At 37.7% G+C, this 16709-nt stretch overlaps 1 protein-coding gene across 1 annotated transcript; it reads right to left on the minus strand.

Annotated features, from left to right (window-relative positions):
• Positions 1 to 1044: 1044 nt before the first annotated feature.
• LOC114289203 (transcription factor bHLH120-like) lies at positions 1045 to 2151 on the minus strand. The gene is made up of 3 exons (XM_028232871.2): positions 2143 to 2151; positions 1386 to 1727; positions 1045 to 1128 (listed from the first exon to the last, which is right to left on the minus strand). Exons 1-3 carry the CDS (start codon positions 2149 to 2151, stop codon positions 1045 to 1047), a joined length of 435 nt encoding a protein of 144 aa, XP_028088672.2.
• Between the last annotated feature and the right edge of the window lie 14558 nt (positions 2152 to 16709).

Raw genomic sequence — 16709 nt, forward strand, 5'->3', positions numbered from 1 at the left:
CCCCCAAATGAAGGCATCCAAGAAGAAGAAAAATTAAGAATAAACTAGTTGAGAAAAATTTTAGAAACAGAAAAGAAAATGACGTGGAAAAGAATTGAAAATGTGGAAGAAGTAAGATTCCAAAGAGATGACTGTGAAAATAAAATAAAACTGTAATATCAAAAAATCAAAAGATCAAAACTTTAAAGGATGACCAGTTGGAAGTTTCAAAAGCGGAGAAGAAATTGATGAGCAAAAAAATTCCAATTTTGGTTGAATATGGTACAAAGAATATGTAAAGATTGTTCAAGATTTTAAGAAACAAAAAATGAATGAATTTTTTGGCACAACAATAATTTTATTTTTGATATAGGTTGCATGAAAGTGAAACAAGCAAGATCAAGCCAAAGAAAAATTCAAGAAGCATGAAACCAAAAATATAGGAATATGATGACCGCAAGCAAGCTCCTGTGATTTTGAAATTCAAGAAAACAAGATTCAAGTGAAGCACATCCATGTTATGACTGCGTTAAATTTTTACCCAAGAGGACTAAATGATATTACTAAGGCATAAAACATAACATCAACTTTTTTTTTTTTTTTTATCAACATTACTGGTTTTTTGGTGCTAGTAATAAATAAAAGCAACTCTATCAAAGCAATGCAGCTAGCAACAATTAATCTAAGAGTTATAAGTAGTGTTTCACAAATATTAAAAGAATTTACTTTCCATTATGATTTTTCTCCCCAACAGAAACAAAAAAAGTTCAACTTTTGAAACATTGCATGGTTGGTTTCATAAAAAAGAAAAAAAAGAAAAAATATCAATCTTAGGGTTCAAGACAAGTGCCATATCATGATAGTTGAGATATGTTTCCGAAGCATTGATGCTATTTTCGCCTAGGTCCTGTTTTGTTGATGTATTTTGTGTGTACTCCTTGGGCTAATTTTTACATCAATAAATCTCTTCCTTTTTTTGCCAATCTAAAAAGTATATATATATATATATATATATATATATCACGATGTAGTTCTAAGAGTACTCTCCAAATAGAAAACACATTGTTACTTCGAATTCAACTCTCGATTAATCATGTCGGTCAGTTTTTGTTGTAGCGTAGATTGATCAATGCATATTGGGTCAATGCCCTGCTAGTATAACCCATATGGTAAAAATGAACTTAGACAAAACCCTAAAACTAGAAATTGAAATTAAGAGGTGGTTTGGAATGTTCTAAATAAGTGTATTTTTTTTATTTTTTCATAAAAAAATGTGTAGAAAAGTAGAGAGGAGATGTTGATAGATGTTGATGGATGTGACCCAAATAAGTGTATGTATGCAAAAAAAAAGTACACTTTTTTAGTGCATGCCAAACACCTACTAAATTTTTTTAAAGAAGAAATACCTCGGATCTAATTGTGTGAAACAACCTATCATTCGCTTCAGTGGAAACATAGCTAATAACTTCAAGTCCTTCATGAAGAAGTACTTGAAGAACTTTTGATAGGGGAAACACTTCCTCAGTGAAGCCACCAGTGATCAGAACCTCCACACCAACCTGACATGGGCTGACTGTCACACTATAGGGCAAAAAATCGTTTGAGCTTGTACTTGCCGCTAAAAGAACTCTTGAATTGGACATATTTTTAAGCTTATGTCTCTTGATACTCAGTTCTTTGATGTTATTCTCTATGTGTTTGATATAATTCACACTTTCCTGAATGTGATCCGATATTGAACGCTTTCCCTAAAACAACATCCGTTAACATAACCCTCCAATAACCCAATTATTCAAAGGTAATAATAAAATCTTTAGAACAGGAGAGAGAGAGAGAGAGAGAGAGAGAGAGAGAGAGAGAGAGTTAGTTTTCTTTTAGAAATTCAAGAGAGAAAAATCAGTGCAGTAATCATTCTTCTCATACTTATATATGGTAGTTAAAGTTCTAAGTGAACAACAATATGGGAAAATAGAAGAAAATATGATTCATCACCTAGATATATTCAAGAGGGAGTAGGGATCGATGCGATGCATAAAGGCTATTCATTACTCGCCTTCTTTTCTGTTCAATCTCTTTGTTAATGATTTTTCACTTGTTATCAATTATTTTCTCACTTTTATCATCCTCTGGAATGGCTACTAATTTTTGCCTCATTTTCCTTACCGTGTCCATGGTTATGATCAGATCTTGTTTATTGTCAGTGTTTTCTTCATAGAGAATAGAGGGGATCTGAAAAACTAGCTCATCATGATGACTTTGGTTGAAAAGAAACATTTGTCCAAAGAAGCTTTATTTGGTTCTTAATTATGTATGTCAATGGAGGCAGATACAGAAAGAGATATGTTTGTTACGATATCAAATCTTCATGGGCTTGAGATGCAAGATTTGCCTGCAAATCTCTTCACAAAATGGTGATTGGGGAAGTACAAAATGACCTCACCAACCATTTTTTAAACCTTGTTTGTGAACACTGTAGCTATGTGCAAGTTCCACATTCTCATTTGGTGGACCAATATGTTTCAACCCTTTATCATTATAGTCTATTTTGCTATAGTCATGTTACCCTTTTAATATTTTCTAGGTTAATTACATCTTTAGTCTTCAAAGTATAAATCTTGTCATTTTCATTTCTAATATTTATTTTGTGTTAATATGATCTATAGTGTATAATAATGTTTCAATTTGGTCCCCAACGTTTCAATTTAATCTCTCAATCTATTTTTCGGAATAGACGCGATTTAAACATTGGGCGACTAATTGGATTGGGTAACTAATCCAGGTAGGAAATCAACTTGGAAGCCAATATTGGATAAAGTGGGATCCAGGTTGGCTGGGTGGAAGAGAAGACTCATTTCCTTTGCAGATAGATTAACTTTGATTAAGTTTGAATTGTCTAGCATTCCTATTTATTATCTATCCATGTTCAGAATGCCTAATGGAATGGTTAGAGAGTTTGAAAGGCTTGAAGCTTCTTTCCTATGGGTTGGGAATGGTTTAAAGAGGAAAAAGAGCTGAAGTATCAAAAAATATGAATCAAGGTGGTCTGGGGATTAGAAGAATTAAGGATGTCAATGGAAGTTTACTGATTAAATGGTGGTGGAAATTTAGAAGTGAAGTAAATGCTCTGTGGAGAAGATTGTTGCGCAGCAAGTACATGATTGAGAAAGATAAATGGCTTCCACCTGTGAACTCATTATCTAGACTTTGTAGAATATGGAGTGATGTTCTTGCAATTGCAGGTCATAATCAACATCTAGTGGAGTTCTATTTGGAGATGTTTCAGATAAAGGTTGGAAATGGGAGTAGAATCAAGTTTTGGCATGATAATTGGGTTGGAAATAGGTGCCTTAAAGATGAGTTTCCTAGACTTTTTAGTTTGTCAAATGATAAGGACGGCACACTGTCTAATTTTTCTGAGAGGTAATCCAGTTTGGAGTAGTGGAACTTCTCTTTCAGAAAGAATTTATATGATTGAGAAAAGGTGGAGGTCACTAGTTTGGTTGCAGGTTTGAGGGAGGCCCATTCATTAAGACTTGATGTAGAAGGCTGTCTTATTTGGAATGGTTCTAATGGTGGCAGCTTCAAGTTATTTGATATCTATAAGTGTAGACACCCCATTTTTGACCGTCCTAAAGACTTGGACGTCATCGTTTGAGTGCTCGATGATTGCGCATGTTCGCACTCGTTTGGAGTCCCAGGGAGTTTTCAGCTGCGCGCCTTGCTCCTGAGTCTCTGAACTCTCTTGGTTTTGTGCCTGTTTTAAGCCAAACCTTGGTGTCCCTTTTGCCTGGAGGGAGAAACAGTGGTGTAGACCCCTTTTCTCCTGTGTAGACCACTTTTCTTCCATGCCAGCCACTTTTGGTGGACGGTCAGCTAGGGTGAGTGGTCGGTCGACCCTCTTAAGTGGTCGGCAGCATGGCACCACCTTCTCCTCTCTTGGGAGACCCCCTTTTTGCCCTGTCGACCAGATGCTTCCCCTGTCGACCACCCGAGGTGGTCGGTCGACTAGGTGGGGGGGTCGGTCGACCACTTTGAGTGGTTAGCGGCCATTTTTCACTTTCTGTAGATATTTTTGGTGCCAGCTGTGCCAGCTGTTCGGTACAGAATGCATCCTCCCTACACGTGTATGGAGGGATTCAAGCAAGCTTTGGCTTGCATTTCTATATAAGGGGAGGTGCCTCCCCCTTCTCAAGGGTTCAGAATTTTTAGAAGCAAAATTCACTCTCTCTCTAGAATTCTCTCTCTCTCTCTATATATATATATTGTGCTTGAAAGTACTTAAAAGTGGGAATTGTTGGTGCATTTGCAAAGGGACTCTTGATCAAACACCTCAACCTTGAGGCTAAGATACTTGGGAGCCTTATTTGAGTGGTTTTGTCTTGGTTTAGCCTTAGAAGTTGCTGGTTTTGTAGTTGTGCTTCAAGGATGAGTAATTTCCTCTTTTAAGCTTATTTTTGCACACAAGCTTAGCCACCTTTGCATGCTATTTTAGGCCTTGCTTTCAACTACAAAAACCTTTGGTTTAAAGTGCTTAAAAAGGTTGTTTAAGGCTTTGTTTGAGTTAGGGGTGTTTCTCCCTCTTTTATGCCTTGTTTGCTAAGCTTCTTGCCATCTTTTAAAGCTTTTGAAACCATCTCTTTTTGGCCTTCTTACCACTGAAACTTAGAGGAATTTCAGTAGTGGAAATGTGGTTTTGAGGTCCCAAATGGGTGGGGGTGGTCCCCCCTCCTCTTTTATTATTTGCATGTGTTGATGGCCCATTGAAAGAGCATGTGTTTCTACTTCTTAGTGGCTTTGTTTGGGCTCATTTTTGTGAATTTTCAGACCTGCCATAACTCTATTTTGGGCTATCTTAGCCACCTCTTGCTTGCTTCTTATACTTGTAGAGTAATCCTACTTGTAGCCTTACAAAGTAGCATGTCTTTGTGCTTTGAATTGGCTCCATTTCAGCATGTTTTTAGCCATTATTTTCCATGTCATAACTCTGTTTTGGGTTGGTTTCGTTGCCTCTTGCATGCTCCTTGCACTTGTAGTGCAATTTTGTTCACTAGCCTAGTGTATTTGGTGTTTTAGCCTATTGATCTAGCATGTGTATGCTCTACTCCAGAACATTTTTGGCTATGTTTTAGCATTCTTTAGGTCTGATTTGAGTGGTTTTGGTCATGCATGCTTGGCTTTGCATAGCTATAGTGTATTTGGCTTTGCTAGCCTTGCACTTTGAGACCTCTAGCGTCTCATATTTGAGCTTTTTGCATGGCATAGCATCATTTGGTATGTTATTTCAAACCATATACCTCCGTCATATTCTTGCATTTATTGCCCTTTCGTTGTGTTTGAGGTTTGGGCCTTATGCTTCACTTGTGAGCCAACTTGCATGCATGTTTGTTCAAGCTTGAGGGCTATCATTTCAGCATGTTTTGGCCTCTGATTTGGTATGTTCTAGGTCTGTCCATAGCTGGTTTGACCATTTGTGCTTGATATTGCATGCCTCTTATGTGATGTTCTTCACTAGCCTTAGTGTTTTTGGCCTTTAACATGTCTTGCATGCATGTCTTGCATCATTTAGCGTCTTTTGCATGTCATTTCAGTGCTAAAATGCATGCCATTGCATCCCACTAATTCACTCTTTCAAAACTAGAGGACTCTCACTTTTGGACTTAACCGATTAAGGACTAATTGGTAATCTAAAATGTGTAAACAAAATGAATCAAGTAAAACGTGGCCAAGATAAGCATGTTGTTTGTATTGCATGTGTTTGGATCGGACGTTAATCCAAACACGACAAATGTGGGACGTTTCATACTCATAGTGATGAAATGTGTCACATTTCTTGGTCGCCAACGCTCTTGATTGTGTATGATAGGGTGGAGGCCTTTCGAGTCTTATGTGTGTATTCATTGAGTTTTGCGCAAGCTTGATCCTTTGGCCACCATGCATTGAAAATGCTTGGTTGACGGCTCGAGAGTCAAGTGCCATACTCCTTTGAGCTTAAGATATCATAAGGAGTGTGGAAATGGATACATTTCCTTTCAAATACACTGTCTTGCCTCTGTCCGTGCTCTGTTGCAGCAACAGGAGGAATTTCAGCCTTCAAGGTGTTCTTGAGATCAGAAAGAAGCAATATGGAAATCGGTGTAATTTTCAAAGGTTCAAAAGAGTGCAAACAAAGGCGTCTTGAGGCAAGGCGGTGGATTTCCGAGAGGACGCAACCGAGCATGCATATCTCCTTCGCCCGCGAGGCCATTTATCGCTTTTGTTAGCTAGTTGTAGTTGATTACCTGTGTTGTAATTAATTTAGCTTAGTGCTTTGTAATATTCTAATTAGCTTAGATTAGCTAGTTATTTAATTTGGTTTGTAATAATTAATTAGCTAGAATAGTTAGTTAATTAGTTGGTTTATAATAGTTAGCTTAATTAGCGTAGCTAGTTAGCTTTCATTTTATTCGGACTCTCCGTCGAGAGGGCAAATGTTGTAATAAGTGTGCGTGTGTGTGAATGTTTTCCAACCCCACGTCTTTCTCCCTTTTACTTATCCACTCTCGGTGGTTAGTTTAGGGCATATTTCAATTAGCATACCTTATGCTTTGCATGTTTGCATCATCTATTTGTCTTGCATGCACCGGGTTCGGCGCATCATTCAAACCGCATCGTATTTCAATACATACTTGAATACTTGTTCCAAAGCATGGTATGAAGTGTTGCATTCATATGCCATCTTAGATAGTCGGGCCTACTTAGTTGCATTTTGCATGTGTTGCATTAGGCATTGTTGACATAGCTAGGATCATGCATTGATTACTAACTAGCTTCTGTTTCAGCTCGGAGTACACTGTAAGTGTTTATGCTTTAGCATGCTTGCATGCGTGTAAGTGATTGCTATGACAGCATGCTTGCCATGAGGCTATGTGCTTAAGTGTTTAACTGCCTGAATGCCTATGAATGAAGGCTTCATTGCTTGAATTGGGACAATTCATTAAATGTGCGTTTTAAGCCCACTTCTTTATGGCAAATCATGTTTTAAGCCCACTTGAGGGTGGCAAATCCATGTTTTAGCCTACTTGCGAGTAGCATCTTCAAACCATTTTCGAAAAACAAACATGAGATGTTTTGTTTCAAATTGAGTGATTTAGTCTATATTTGAATGCTGTGCGCATCACATAGTAATTCTAGATTAATAACCAGAATAAGAACACATGTGTTTTCAAAAACAACATATCATGTTAGTAGAGGCCGATCTTTGATCGGGCGAGCGGGGTGCTCATTTCAGGACCTTCCCCTCTCGTGCCCAAGTTCCCGAGCCAAGGCAACTTTGGTGATGACGGACACGTGGCCTTAGGCACGAGTCAGGGTTTCCTAAATTTTCCAAAATAAAATATTTAGGTGGCGACTCTGAAATCTGAAAAGGCAGTCCATGTTTGGCGCTTTTTGATTAAAATCAATTTTCCAAAACGATTTTCCGGATTTGGACTCTTTGGTGATTTATCAGTCTTACATTGCACTTTGTGAGATTAAATTCAAAACCGTGACAGGAGTCCGAACTGTAGTAGCTATGAACCCAGTTTGCGCCCTCGCGCGCGGAGCGAGTTCGGGCGGTCTACAATAAGTTCAGTGATTCTTTTATGGGCCCTCAGCTCAAAATTCGTAAGTTTGTGTGGAATAATGGTATTCCATCCCCTCAAAGTTCAATTTTTTGGTTGGTTGGTTGGTTTGGAGGAATAGAGTTAAAGCAGTGGATTTTTTACAACATGTCGGTGTCCATAATAGTAGTGCTTCTATCTTATGTGCTTTTTGCAAAATTGAAAATGAATTTGATGTTCATGTCCTCTTACACTGTCTATTCTCATGGAGAATTTGTTTAATTTGCTATAGTGGGGGTGTCTTTGGGTGGTGCCAAGGTCTATTGATAACTTATTTTATTGGTGGTTGTGTTGGAATCATAAGAAATTGGTTAGGAGATTGTGGAGGGCCTTACCTTCTATTGTTCTCTAGTCCATTTGGAAGTTAAGAAATGACTATATGTTTAATGGAGTGTATCCTAGTGGCTCTGAGTTATGTGTAATTATTAAGATCAAATTTGCTTTACGGATTAGAGCTTCATTAAAGGGGATCATGTACTTTGTCATAGACTTAACCAACAATCTGGATCAGATTAAGGATTGCAGTTGAGGGCTACTAGCTAGTTTAGTACCTTGGACTGCCACCATCTGGTGTGTATGGCCTGTTGTTATCTGGTTTGTATGGCAATAGATTGGTGCTTTGGTCTGCTGCCTCATTTTGTCAACTAATGTAAGTAGTTTAGTTGTTATGGAGTTAGTTGTGGCTGTTATTAAGGTGTTTATGGGGTGTGTCCTATACTTTTGCTGCTCTGTTTGTTGGATCCTTGCCAACTTTGGGCTTGAGCTAGCATGAGTGTCTCTCTTAGTGCCAACCTAGTTGGGATTTTGATGGATCACTTTGATGCTTCTTGCTTCTTGCCTTTCTTTATTGATGTAATCTCATACTTTGTATGGTTTTTCTCTTTCATCAATAAAGTTTCTTCATTTGCTGGTCAAAAAAAAAAATGAAACAATTTTTATTCATTTCAGATTATACGATCAGATTGACATAATTTGGATATTAGACACCAACTTAAGTCACTTTTATACATTGGGAATTACATTAACACGATTTAAATGGTGAGGCCCAAAATGACATAAGGTTCATATTTTGGGAACTAAAAATGTAATTAATTCTATTTTTTGTTGAACAATTTTCTTTTTTCTTTTTTTTTTTCCCTTTTTTTCTGTTTTATATATATTTAACATAGTCATCTTATTTGTTAGGCAGGTTTGTCCATGTCGGGCCAACATGAATAAGATCTTGGACTTTGACCTAATAGTTTGAATTATAATTTCAAAATCTGACAAATATTTTTTCCAAATAAATTTTACTCACTTAGGGGGTTAGATTATCTTTTTTTTCTTCTACTTTCATATTTGCTAAACTGTTTTGCGGGGTTGGTCTTTGAAGCATATATATGAAGTCATTGCCCTATCATATATATGAGAAGTTGTATATCTATCTGTAGACCGCCCGAACTCGCTCCGCGCGCCCCCCTTTCGGAGAGGGCGCGGATTTGGGTTCAAAGCTACTACAGTTCGGACTCTTGTCACGGTTCTGAATCTAATCTCACAAAGTGCAATGTAAGACTAATAAATCACCAAAGAGTCCAAATCCAGCAAATCGTTTTGGAAAATCGATTTTAATCAAAAAGCGCCAAACATGAACTGCTTTGCCAGATTTCAGAGTTGCCACCTAAATATTTTGTTTTGGGAAATTTAAGAAACCTTGACTCGTGCCTAAGGCCACGTGTCCGTCATCACCAAAGTTGCCTCGGCTCGGGAACTTAGGTACGAGAGGGGAATGTCCTAAAATGAGCACCCTAGCTCGCCCGATCAAAGGATCCGCCTCTACTAACATGATATGTTGTTTTCATAAACACATGTGTTCTTATTGCGATTATTAGCTAACTTACTACGTGATGTGCACAACACACAAGTATAGACTAAATCGCTCGATTTGGAACAAAACATCTCATATTTGTTTTTCGAAAATGGTTTGAAGATGCTATTCGCAAGTAGGCTAAAACGCAGATTTGCCACCAAACAAGGTGGGCTTGAAACATGATTTGCCACCCTTAAATGGGCTTAAAACTCACATTTTGATGAATTGTTCCAATTCAAGTAATGAAGCCTTCATCCCCGGGCATTCATGTAGTTAATCACTTAAGCAAATAGCCTCATGGAAAGCATGCTATCATGGCAGTCGCGTACACTCATGCAAAGATGTTAAAGCATAAACACTTACAGTGTACTCCGAGCCAAAACAGAAACCAATTAGAAATCAATGCATGATCCTAATTATACAAGATGCCTAATGCAACACATGTAAAATGCAACTAAAATAGGCTCAGCTAGCTAAGATGGCATATGAATGCAACATTTGATAACATGCTGTTAAACACCTATTCAAGTAAATGTATTGAAATACAATGCAATTTGAATGATGCGCCGAGCCCAGTGCATGCAAGACAAATGAATGATGCACGCATGCAAGCATAAGGATGCTAATTGAAATATGCCATAAAACTAACCATCGAAAGCAGTTAAGTAAAAAGGAGAAAGACGTGGGGTTGGAAGACATTCACACATACACGCATACTTATTACAACATTTGCCCTCTCGACGGAGGGTCCGAACGGAAGAGAGCTAACTAGCTATGCTAATTAAGCTAACTATTACAAACCAACTAATTAACTAACTATTCTAGCTAATTAATTACAACATAATTGAATAACTAACTAATGTAGGCTAATTAGAATATTACAAACCAAATGAATTAATTAAACACTTTAACTAATTAATTACAACACTTGCATGGATGAAATAGCTAACTTATTCTAAGTTGACAAAAGCGATTAAATGGCCTCACGGATGAGGGACATGCATGCTCAGTCGGCTTCCTCCCGGAAATCCACTACCATGCCTCATGATGCCTCTATTCGCACTCTTTTGGACTTTTGAAAATTGTGCCAACTTCCAGATTGCTTTTGACCCATCTTAGGAACATGCTAAGGGATGATCGGCCAGAGATGGTGGCCGGTCAGTAAGCTTTGATGGCCGGTCGGCCACTTCTTCCTGCAATTTCTCCTTTTGCTGTAACAGAGCACAAACAGAGGCATGGCAGTGTATTTACAAGGGAATATGTGTGCAACCACACTCCTTATCATGTCTCAAGCTCAAAGGAGTGTAGTGCTCAGCTCTCAAGCCACCAATCACGCATCTCGATGCATGATGGCCAAAGAGTTAAGCTTGCACAACGTTGATGAATGCATAAACAAGACTCGATGAACCTCCACTTTATCATGCATGATCAAAGGTGTCGGTGACCTAAGGAACGAGACATGTTTCATCACTTTGAGTATGAAACGCCCCTCGTTCCTCGTGTTTGGATTAACATCCGATCCAAACACATGCGATGCAACACACATGCAAACATGTTTATCTATCAATGTTAAAGTGGCATGCACAAGGCTCTATCATGTAAGCGATGCATGCAAGACACGTTAAGGAGTTAAGGCACCAAAGCTAGTGAAGTATATTACACACGAGGCATGCACTATCATTCTTGAATGGTTAAACGACACATGGACAGACCTAAGATACTTCAAAACAGTGGCCAAAACTCAATAAAACTTAGGCCCAAAAAGTGAGGAATGCATACTCAACTCATGGCTCGCAAGCAAGGCATAAAGGCACAACTCTCAGAAGCTCTCAAGGAGTGAAAGAAGTGAGAACATGACACATGTATATGCTCTAAAATTATACACCAAATGATGCCACATCATGCAAATAGCTCAAATAAAGCATGCCAAAAGGCTTTAAACACAAAGCTAGTCAAGGGCTTTTACACTACAACTATGCAAGGCAAGGCATATATGATCAAGGCCACTCAGATCAGACCTAAAGCATACTAAAACATAGCCAAAAACATGCTGGAGTGGAGCATACACATGCTAGAACAATAGGCCAAAACACCAAGTATGCTAGGCTAGTGAGTGAGATTGCACTACAAGTACATGAAGCATGCAAGAGGTGACTCAACCAAGCCAAAACAGAGCTACAACATACTGAAATAAGACCAAAAATAGGCTGAGATCAAGCCAACACATGCTAGAAAAATATGCTCAAGTATGAGGCCAACAAGACATAAAACCAAGAAGCAAGGAGGGGAGGCCACCCCCTCCTACTTTAGACCTTAAAACATGGTTTCTACCACTGAAATTCCTCTGAGTTTCAGTGGTAGAAAGTCCAAACAAAGGGTGCCTCTAAAGCTTTCAAAGATGGCACCAAGCTTAAGTAAATAAGGCACATAAGAGGGTAGAACACCCTTAACACCAAAGAGGCCTCAAGCAGCCATTTTTAACACTTAAAAATCGAATTTTTTTATAGTTGAAAGCTAAGCCAAAAGAAGCATGCAAAGAGGGCTAAACACTTAAGCAAAACAAAGCTTAAAGAGGGTAACTATTCACCCTTGAAGAACAGCAGCAAAGCAGGCCTTCCTCTGAGCAAAAACCAGCCTTTTGAGTCCAAACAAGACCCTCAAGTACCTCAGCAACAAAGTGATGGTGCTTTACTAGGTGTTATAGTGCAAAAGTGAAGAGAAAACACACTTTAAGGCTCAATATAGCATAAATATAGAGAGAGAGTCAGAATTCTAGAGAGAGAGAGAGATATTTTCAGCTCTCAAATTTTCTGAACCTCTGAAAGAGGAGAGGAGCCTCCCCTTATATAGAATTACAAGCCTCAAGCTTGTTTGACAAGCTAGAAGCTTGTTACAATGTATGGAGGATGCCTTCTGTGCCCAACAGCTGGCACAGCTGGCACCAAAAATATCTGCAAAAGCAGAAAAAGGGCCCTGGCCAAAGTTAGTGGCCGACCGACCATTAAAGGGGCCGACCAGCCATCAGTGAGGCCGACCGACCACCCCTGATGGCCGACGGGAAAAATGCTTGGCCGATGGGTTATAGGGCTGGCCGGCAGACCACCCTCTTCCCCCAGAAGCAAAGATGCAAGTCCTTCATGCACAACCAAGCAGAAAACAGACAAGTTGAGAGGTTCGCAGGCAAGGCACTCCGCCAAGAACTTCAGGCGCTCTAAACGAACACGAGCATGGATGATCATCGAGTGTTCAAACAATGACGTCCAAGTCTTGAGGACGGTCAAAAACGGGGTGTCTACACTATCCTAAGCAATGGTGTGTGGAAAATCAAATATTTCATAACATTGCCAACTAAAGAAAACTTTTGTATCTGTATACTTCCATTTTTTGTGGAAGTTATTTGTCCTCGTTCTCTATTCTCTTCAATGATTTATTTATTATTATTATGTTTTTAAATATGACAAAGGGGAAAACCACTTAGCATCATTGTATTTTATTAAAATCTTACTTTCACCTTCTATTTTTGTTTGTTACCGTCAACATCTTACAATTTAAGTCAAGTTACAATTTATTTATTTTTTTAAATTTTTTATTAGCAAAATAAAGAAGCTTCATTAATGAAAATAGCATGAGTTACAAGTGAGATTACATCAATAAAGAAAGGAAAATGCACAAAGCATCATAGCAAGACTACTCAATCCCAACTAGGTTAGCACTGAGCAGGGCCGGCCCTAGGCATAGGCCCATCAGGCCATGGCCTAGGGCCCCTCAAAATAGACCCAAAAAAGGGGCCCCCTCTTATTATAGTTTAGTGTAATATATTAGGAATGTTTTAAGTCTAAAAAATATTAAAGAAGGCCCAAACTAACTTAAAATAAATTGACCTATTAAAAAATTGAAAAGCATAGTCAAAATTAAAAGGGCCCATTCTCTGTCCCTATCTAATTCCTAATCCTAACTACTCTTAATCCAATTTTGCCAATGGCTTGACAACAGCCCAACAAAGAGCACAAAGCATTAAGTAGTGAGTAGCACACAAACAGAGCACAATGGAGCAGCCCACAAACAGAGACACGGGGCAACAACAACAACACAACATGCATAGGTAGGCTATTTTTTTCTATTCAATTAATTAAATATTTGCCTTGTCTTTTGCTCAATTGCTATTATAATATTAGTATTTACATCATCAAGAAGAATTTGTTTAATTTTAATAGTTCACATCACATAATTTAGAAGTTTTGTGTTTTGTTAAGTGGTGGTGGTGTTGTTGTTTTGAATTTTGATCTAAACAAGAATTTTGATCTCAGCTCATCGTGACTCTTAAAAGAAATTATCCATCTGGATATGCAAAAAGGAAAAAGAAGCAAAGAGTCAAAAAATTAGTCGAGTGTCAAAGAGGAGCTATTGATAAGTTCTTTACGAGTGGCAAACAAGAAGAACAATCAGTTGAAGACTTGAATAATGAAGAATTTGAAAATTTGGGGGATAATGAGAATGAAAATTTGGTGAATAATGAGAATGAAAATTTGGCGAATGAAGAAGGAAATGGGGAATTTGGGAGTGCAAAAGCCAATCAAGATGATCAGATGAATGTGGAATGTGAGCTTTCAAATATAAATGATTCGGGGACTTGGAAAATAATTGACTAGAATTTATGAGATTTTTTAGTCGAAAGAAGTCTTGTGAGAAGAAATTATGAGTTCAACTTCCCTAAGGATGATTCTTCTAGGCATAGGCATTTCTCACCTATTTATTACATTTGGCATTTTCCAAATTGAGAAAAATTTGATAGGACATGGCTGATATACTTGAAACTTTTGGATAGAGTATTTTGCTTTTGTTATAAGTTGTTCAAGCAATAGAGAAATAAGACTCAATTGGCTACCAAAGGATTTAGAGACTGGAGGAATATTGGTGAGAGACTTAAAGCCGATGAAAGTGGTAACGAGCACATTACTTGCATGAGCAAATGGATTGAGTTAGAGGAAAGATTGGGAAAACATCAAACAATAGATAAAAGTATACAACAAGAAGTTAACAAAGAAAGAGAGCACTTGAGATGGGTTTTATTGATGATAATTGCAGTTGTGAAAACACTTGCCAAGAATAATTTGCCTTTTTGTGGAAGCCATAAGAAGATTTATGAAGAGAGCAATGCACTTTTTTTTAGGCATAATTGAAATGATTTGGCGAGTTTGATCCAATGATGGAATAGCACTTGCGGTGAATAGAAAAGGGTGAGATTCATTACCATTATTTAAGTCACGAAATTCAAAACGAGTGGATACAAATGTTGGTTGGGGAAGTCAAAAGTGCAATTATGTTGATAATCAAACTAGCAATATACTTTTCGGTCATACTTGATTGTACTCCGGATATAAGCCATCAAGAACAAAGGTCTCTTGTTGTACGATGCGTAGATGTTTCAACCAATCCAATTACGGTGAAAGAGTTTTTTTTGGAATTCTTAAATATGGATGATACATCGAGGATGGGACTTTCTGATAAACTTCAATAAACGTTAGTTAACCTTCAACTTGATATTGGTGACTTAAGAGAGCAAAGATATGACAATGACTCTAACATGAAAGGCAAAAAAACAAGGTGTTCAAACAAGAGTACTTCAAGTAAATCCTAGTGCATTCTATACGCCGTGTGGTTGTCGGAGTCTTAACCTTATGCTTTGTGATATGGCCAACACTTGCTCTAAAGTAAAAACTTTTTTTTGGTGTGGTACAACACATATATGTATTGTTTTTATCTTCCGTTCAACGTTGGGCAATTTTGAAAGATAATCTAAAGGAAGGTCAAGTCGTTGTCGCAAACGCATTGGGAAAGTCGCATTGAAAGTGTTAAATCACTAAGATACCTTTAAAATAAGAGATGCTTTAGTTGAATCGTACAACAATCCTACCACATATTTGATTGCAAAAACTGAAGCTAAATCCTTGGTAACTCATGAACTTGAGACGTTTGAGTTCTTGTTTAGTATTGTAATTTGGTACAATTTGTTGTTTCATATGAACTCTGTTAGCAAGCTTCTTCAATGTGAAGATATGGATGTAACAGTTGTTGTAACGTAGCTAGATGGGGTGTTAAGTATGTAGTAATGTATAGAGAAGTTGGTTTCATGGAGGCTATGTGTGATAACCCTGTTCTATATTATTCTAATTGATCTTTATTATGAATATGATTATGTGTTTGATATGATTTTGAGTACCATTTATATGAATATATGTGGTTTTGAATTACTATCTATTCACCGTAGGAAAATTTGTTTGACTTTCTAATTTGGAATTTAAATTGAAGGCCCTATCAGCCATAGAAATCGAAATTGACTACGCTATTGTGATTGGCGTAATTTTTAGAGCCTACGGTGAAATTTAATTGAAATTTGATTCGGATCAAAATAATCAGATTCAGAATGACTAATTAAAGCACCATTACTTAATTTAAGTGATTTGATTAAGGGAGCCTATAAATAGGCCAACTTACACTCACACTCATTTGTTTTGAGTTCAAAATCTGAGTTTATACTTTAGTGAGAGAGAAAGGCCAGCTCTAGAGAGAGAAAGGGGGAGAATTGTGCAATTTTGGCTCAAGGATTGAAAATTTGAAGTTAAACTCAAAGAACTTGAGTGCTTGAAGCTCCTAGGTGAGTAATTAACCCCTAATTCATGAGTTTGAGTTGTGATTTTGTGAATTAAAGATTGAATGGTAATCAAGAACACGAGTTGTGTTGATTTTGATGAGATATGCACATGCATGCATAGAATTGCTATGAATTGCCATAAATTTGCATAATCTAACATGTAGCATGTCAATTATAAAAGATTGAGAGTTGGATCATACATGCAAGCATGGTTTTGTTGAGTTTCATGAGAATGAACACCATTTGCATCATTTGAAATAGAAATGAAGTCAAAATTGGCATGCATGTTTGATTATTAAAGATATGGAGCTTATATGAGGTTTGAATGCATGAGCCATGATTATACAAAGGAATGTTGATTAATTTTGAAGAATTGGACCATGATTTTGAATGATTGGCCTCATGTTGCTTACATCCATACGCTATATGACGTATGTGCATGTTTTGGACCGAAATTATGAGTTTTGGACCTTTGAAGGTCGAGTTTGAGCCTCAAGAACAATTCTGGAATTTTCAGAATTTGGCATGTCCGCTTGAGCGGGAAATGTGAGCTCCCAGAAGTTTTACAGACATAGGTGTCCGCTCGAGCGGGTAT

This window comes from Camellia sinensis, chromosome 8 (genome assembly GCF_055761805.1).
Source record: "Camellia sinensis isolate YWXY chromosome 8, ASM5576180v1, whole genome shotgun sequence".
NCBI classification, from domain to species: Eukaryota; Viridiplantae; Streptophyta; class Magnoliopsida; order Ericales; family Theaceae; genus Camellia; species Camellia sinensis.

Excerpts from the sequence above, each read along its gene's own strand:
- LOC114289203 (XM_028232871.2), bottom strand. Across the intron at positions 1,129-1,385 it reads TTCACACAATTAGATCCGAG|GGCATTGACCCAATATGCAT; the intron begins GTATTTCTTCTT and ends TTATACTAGCAG.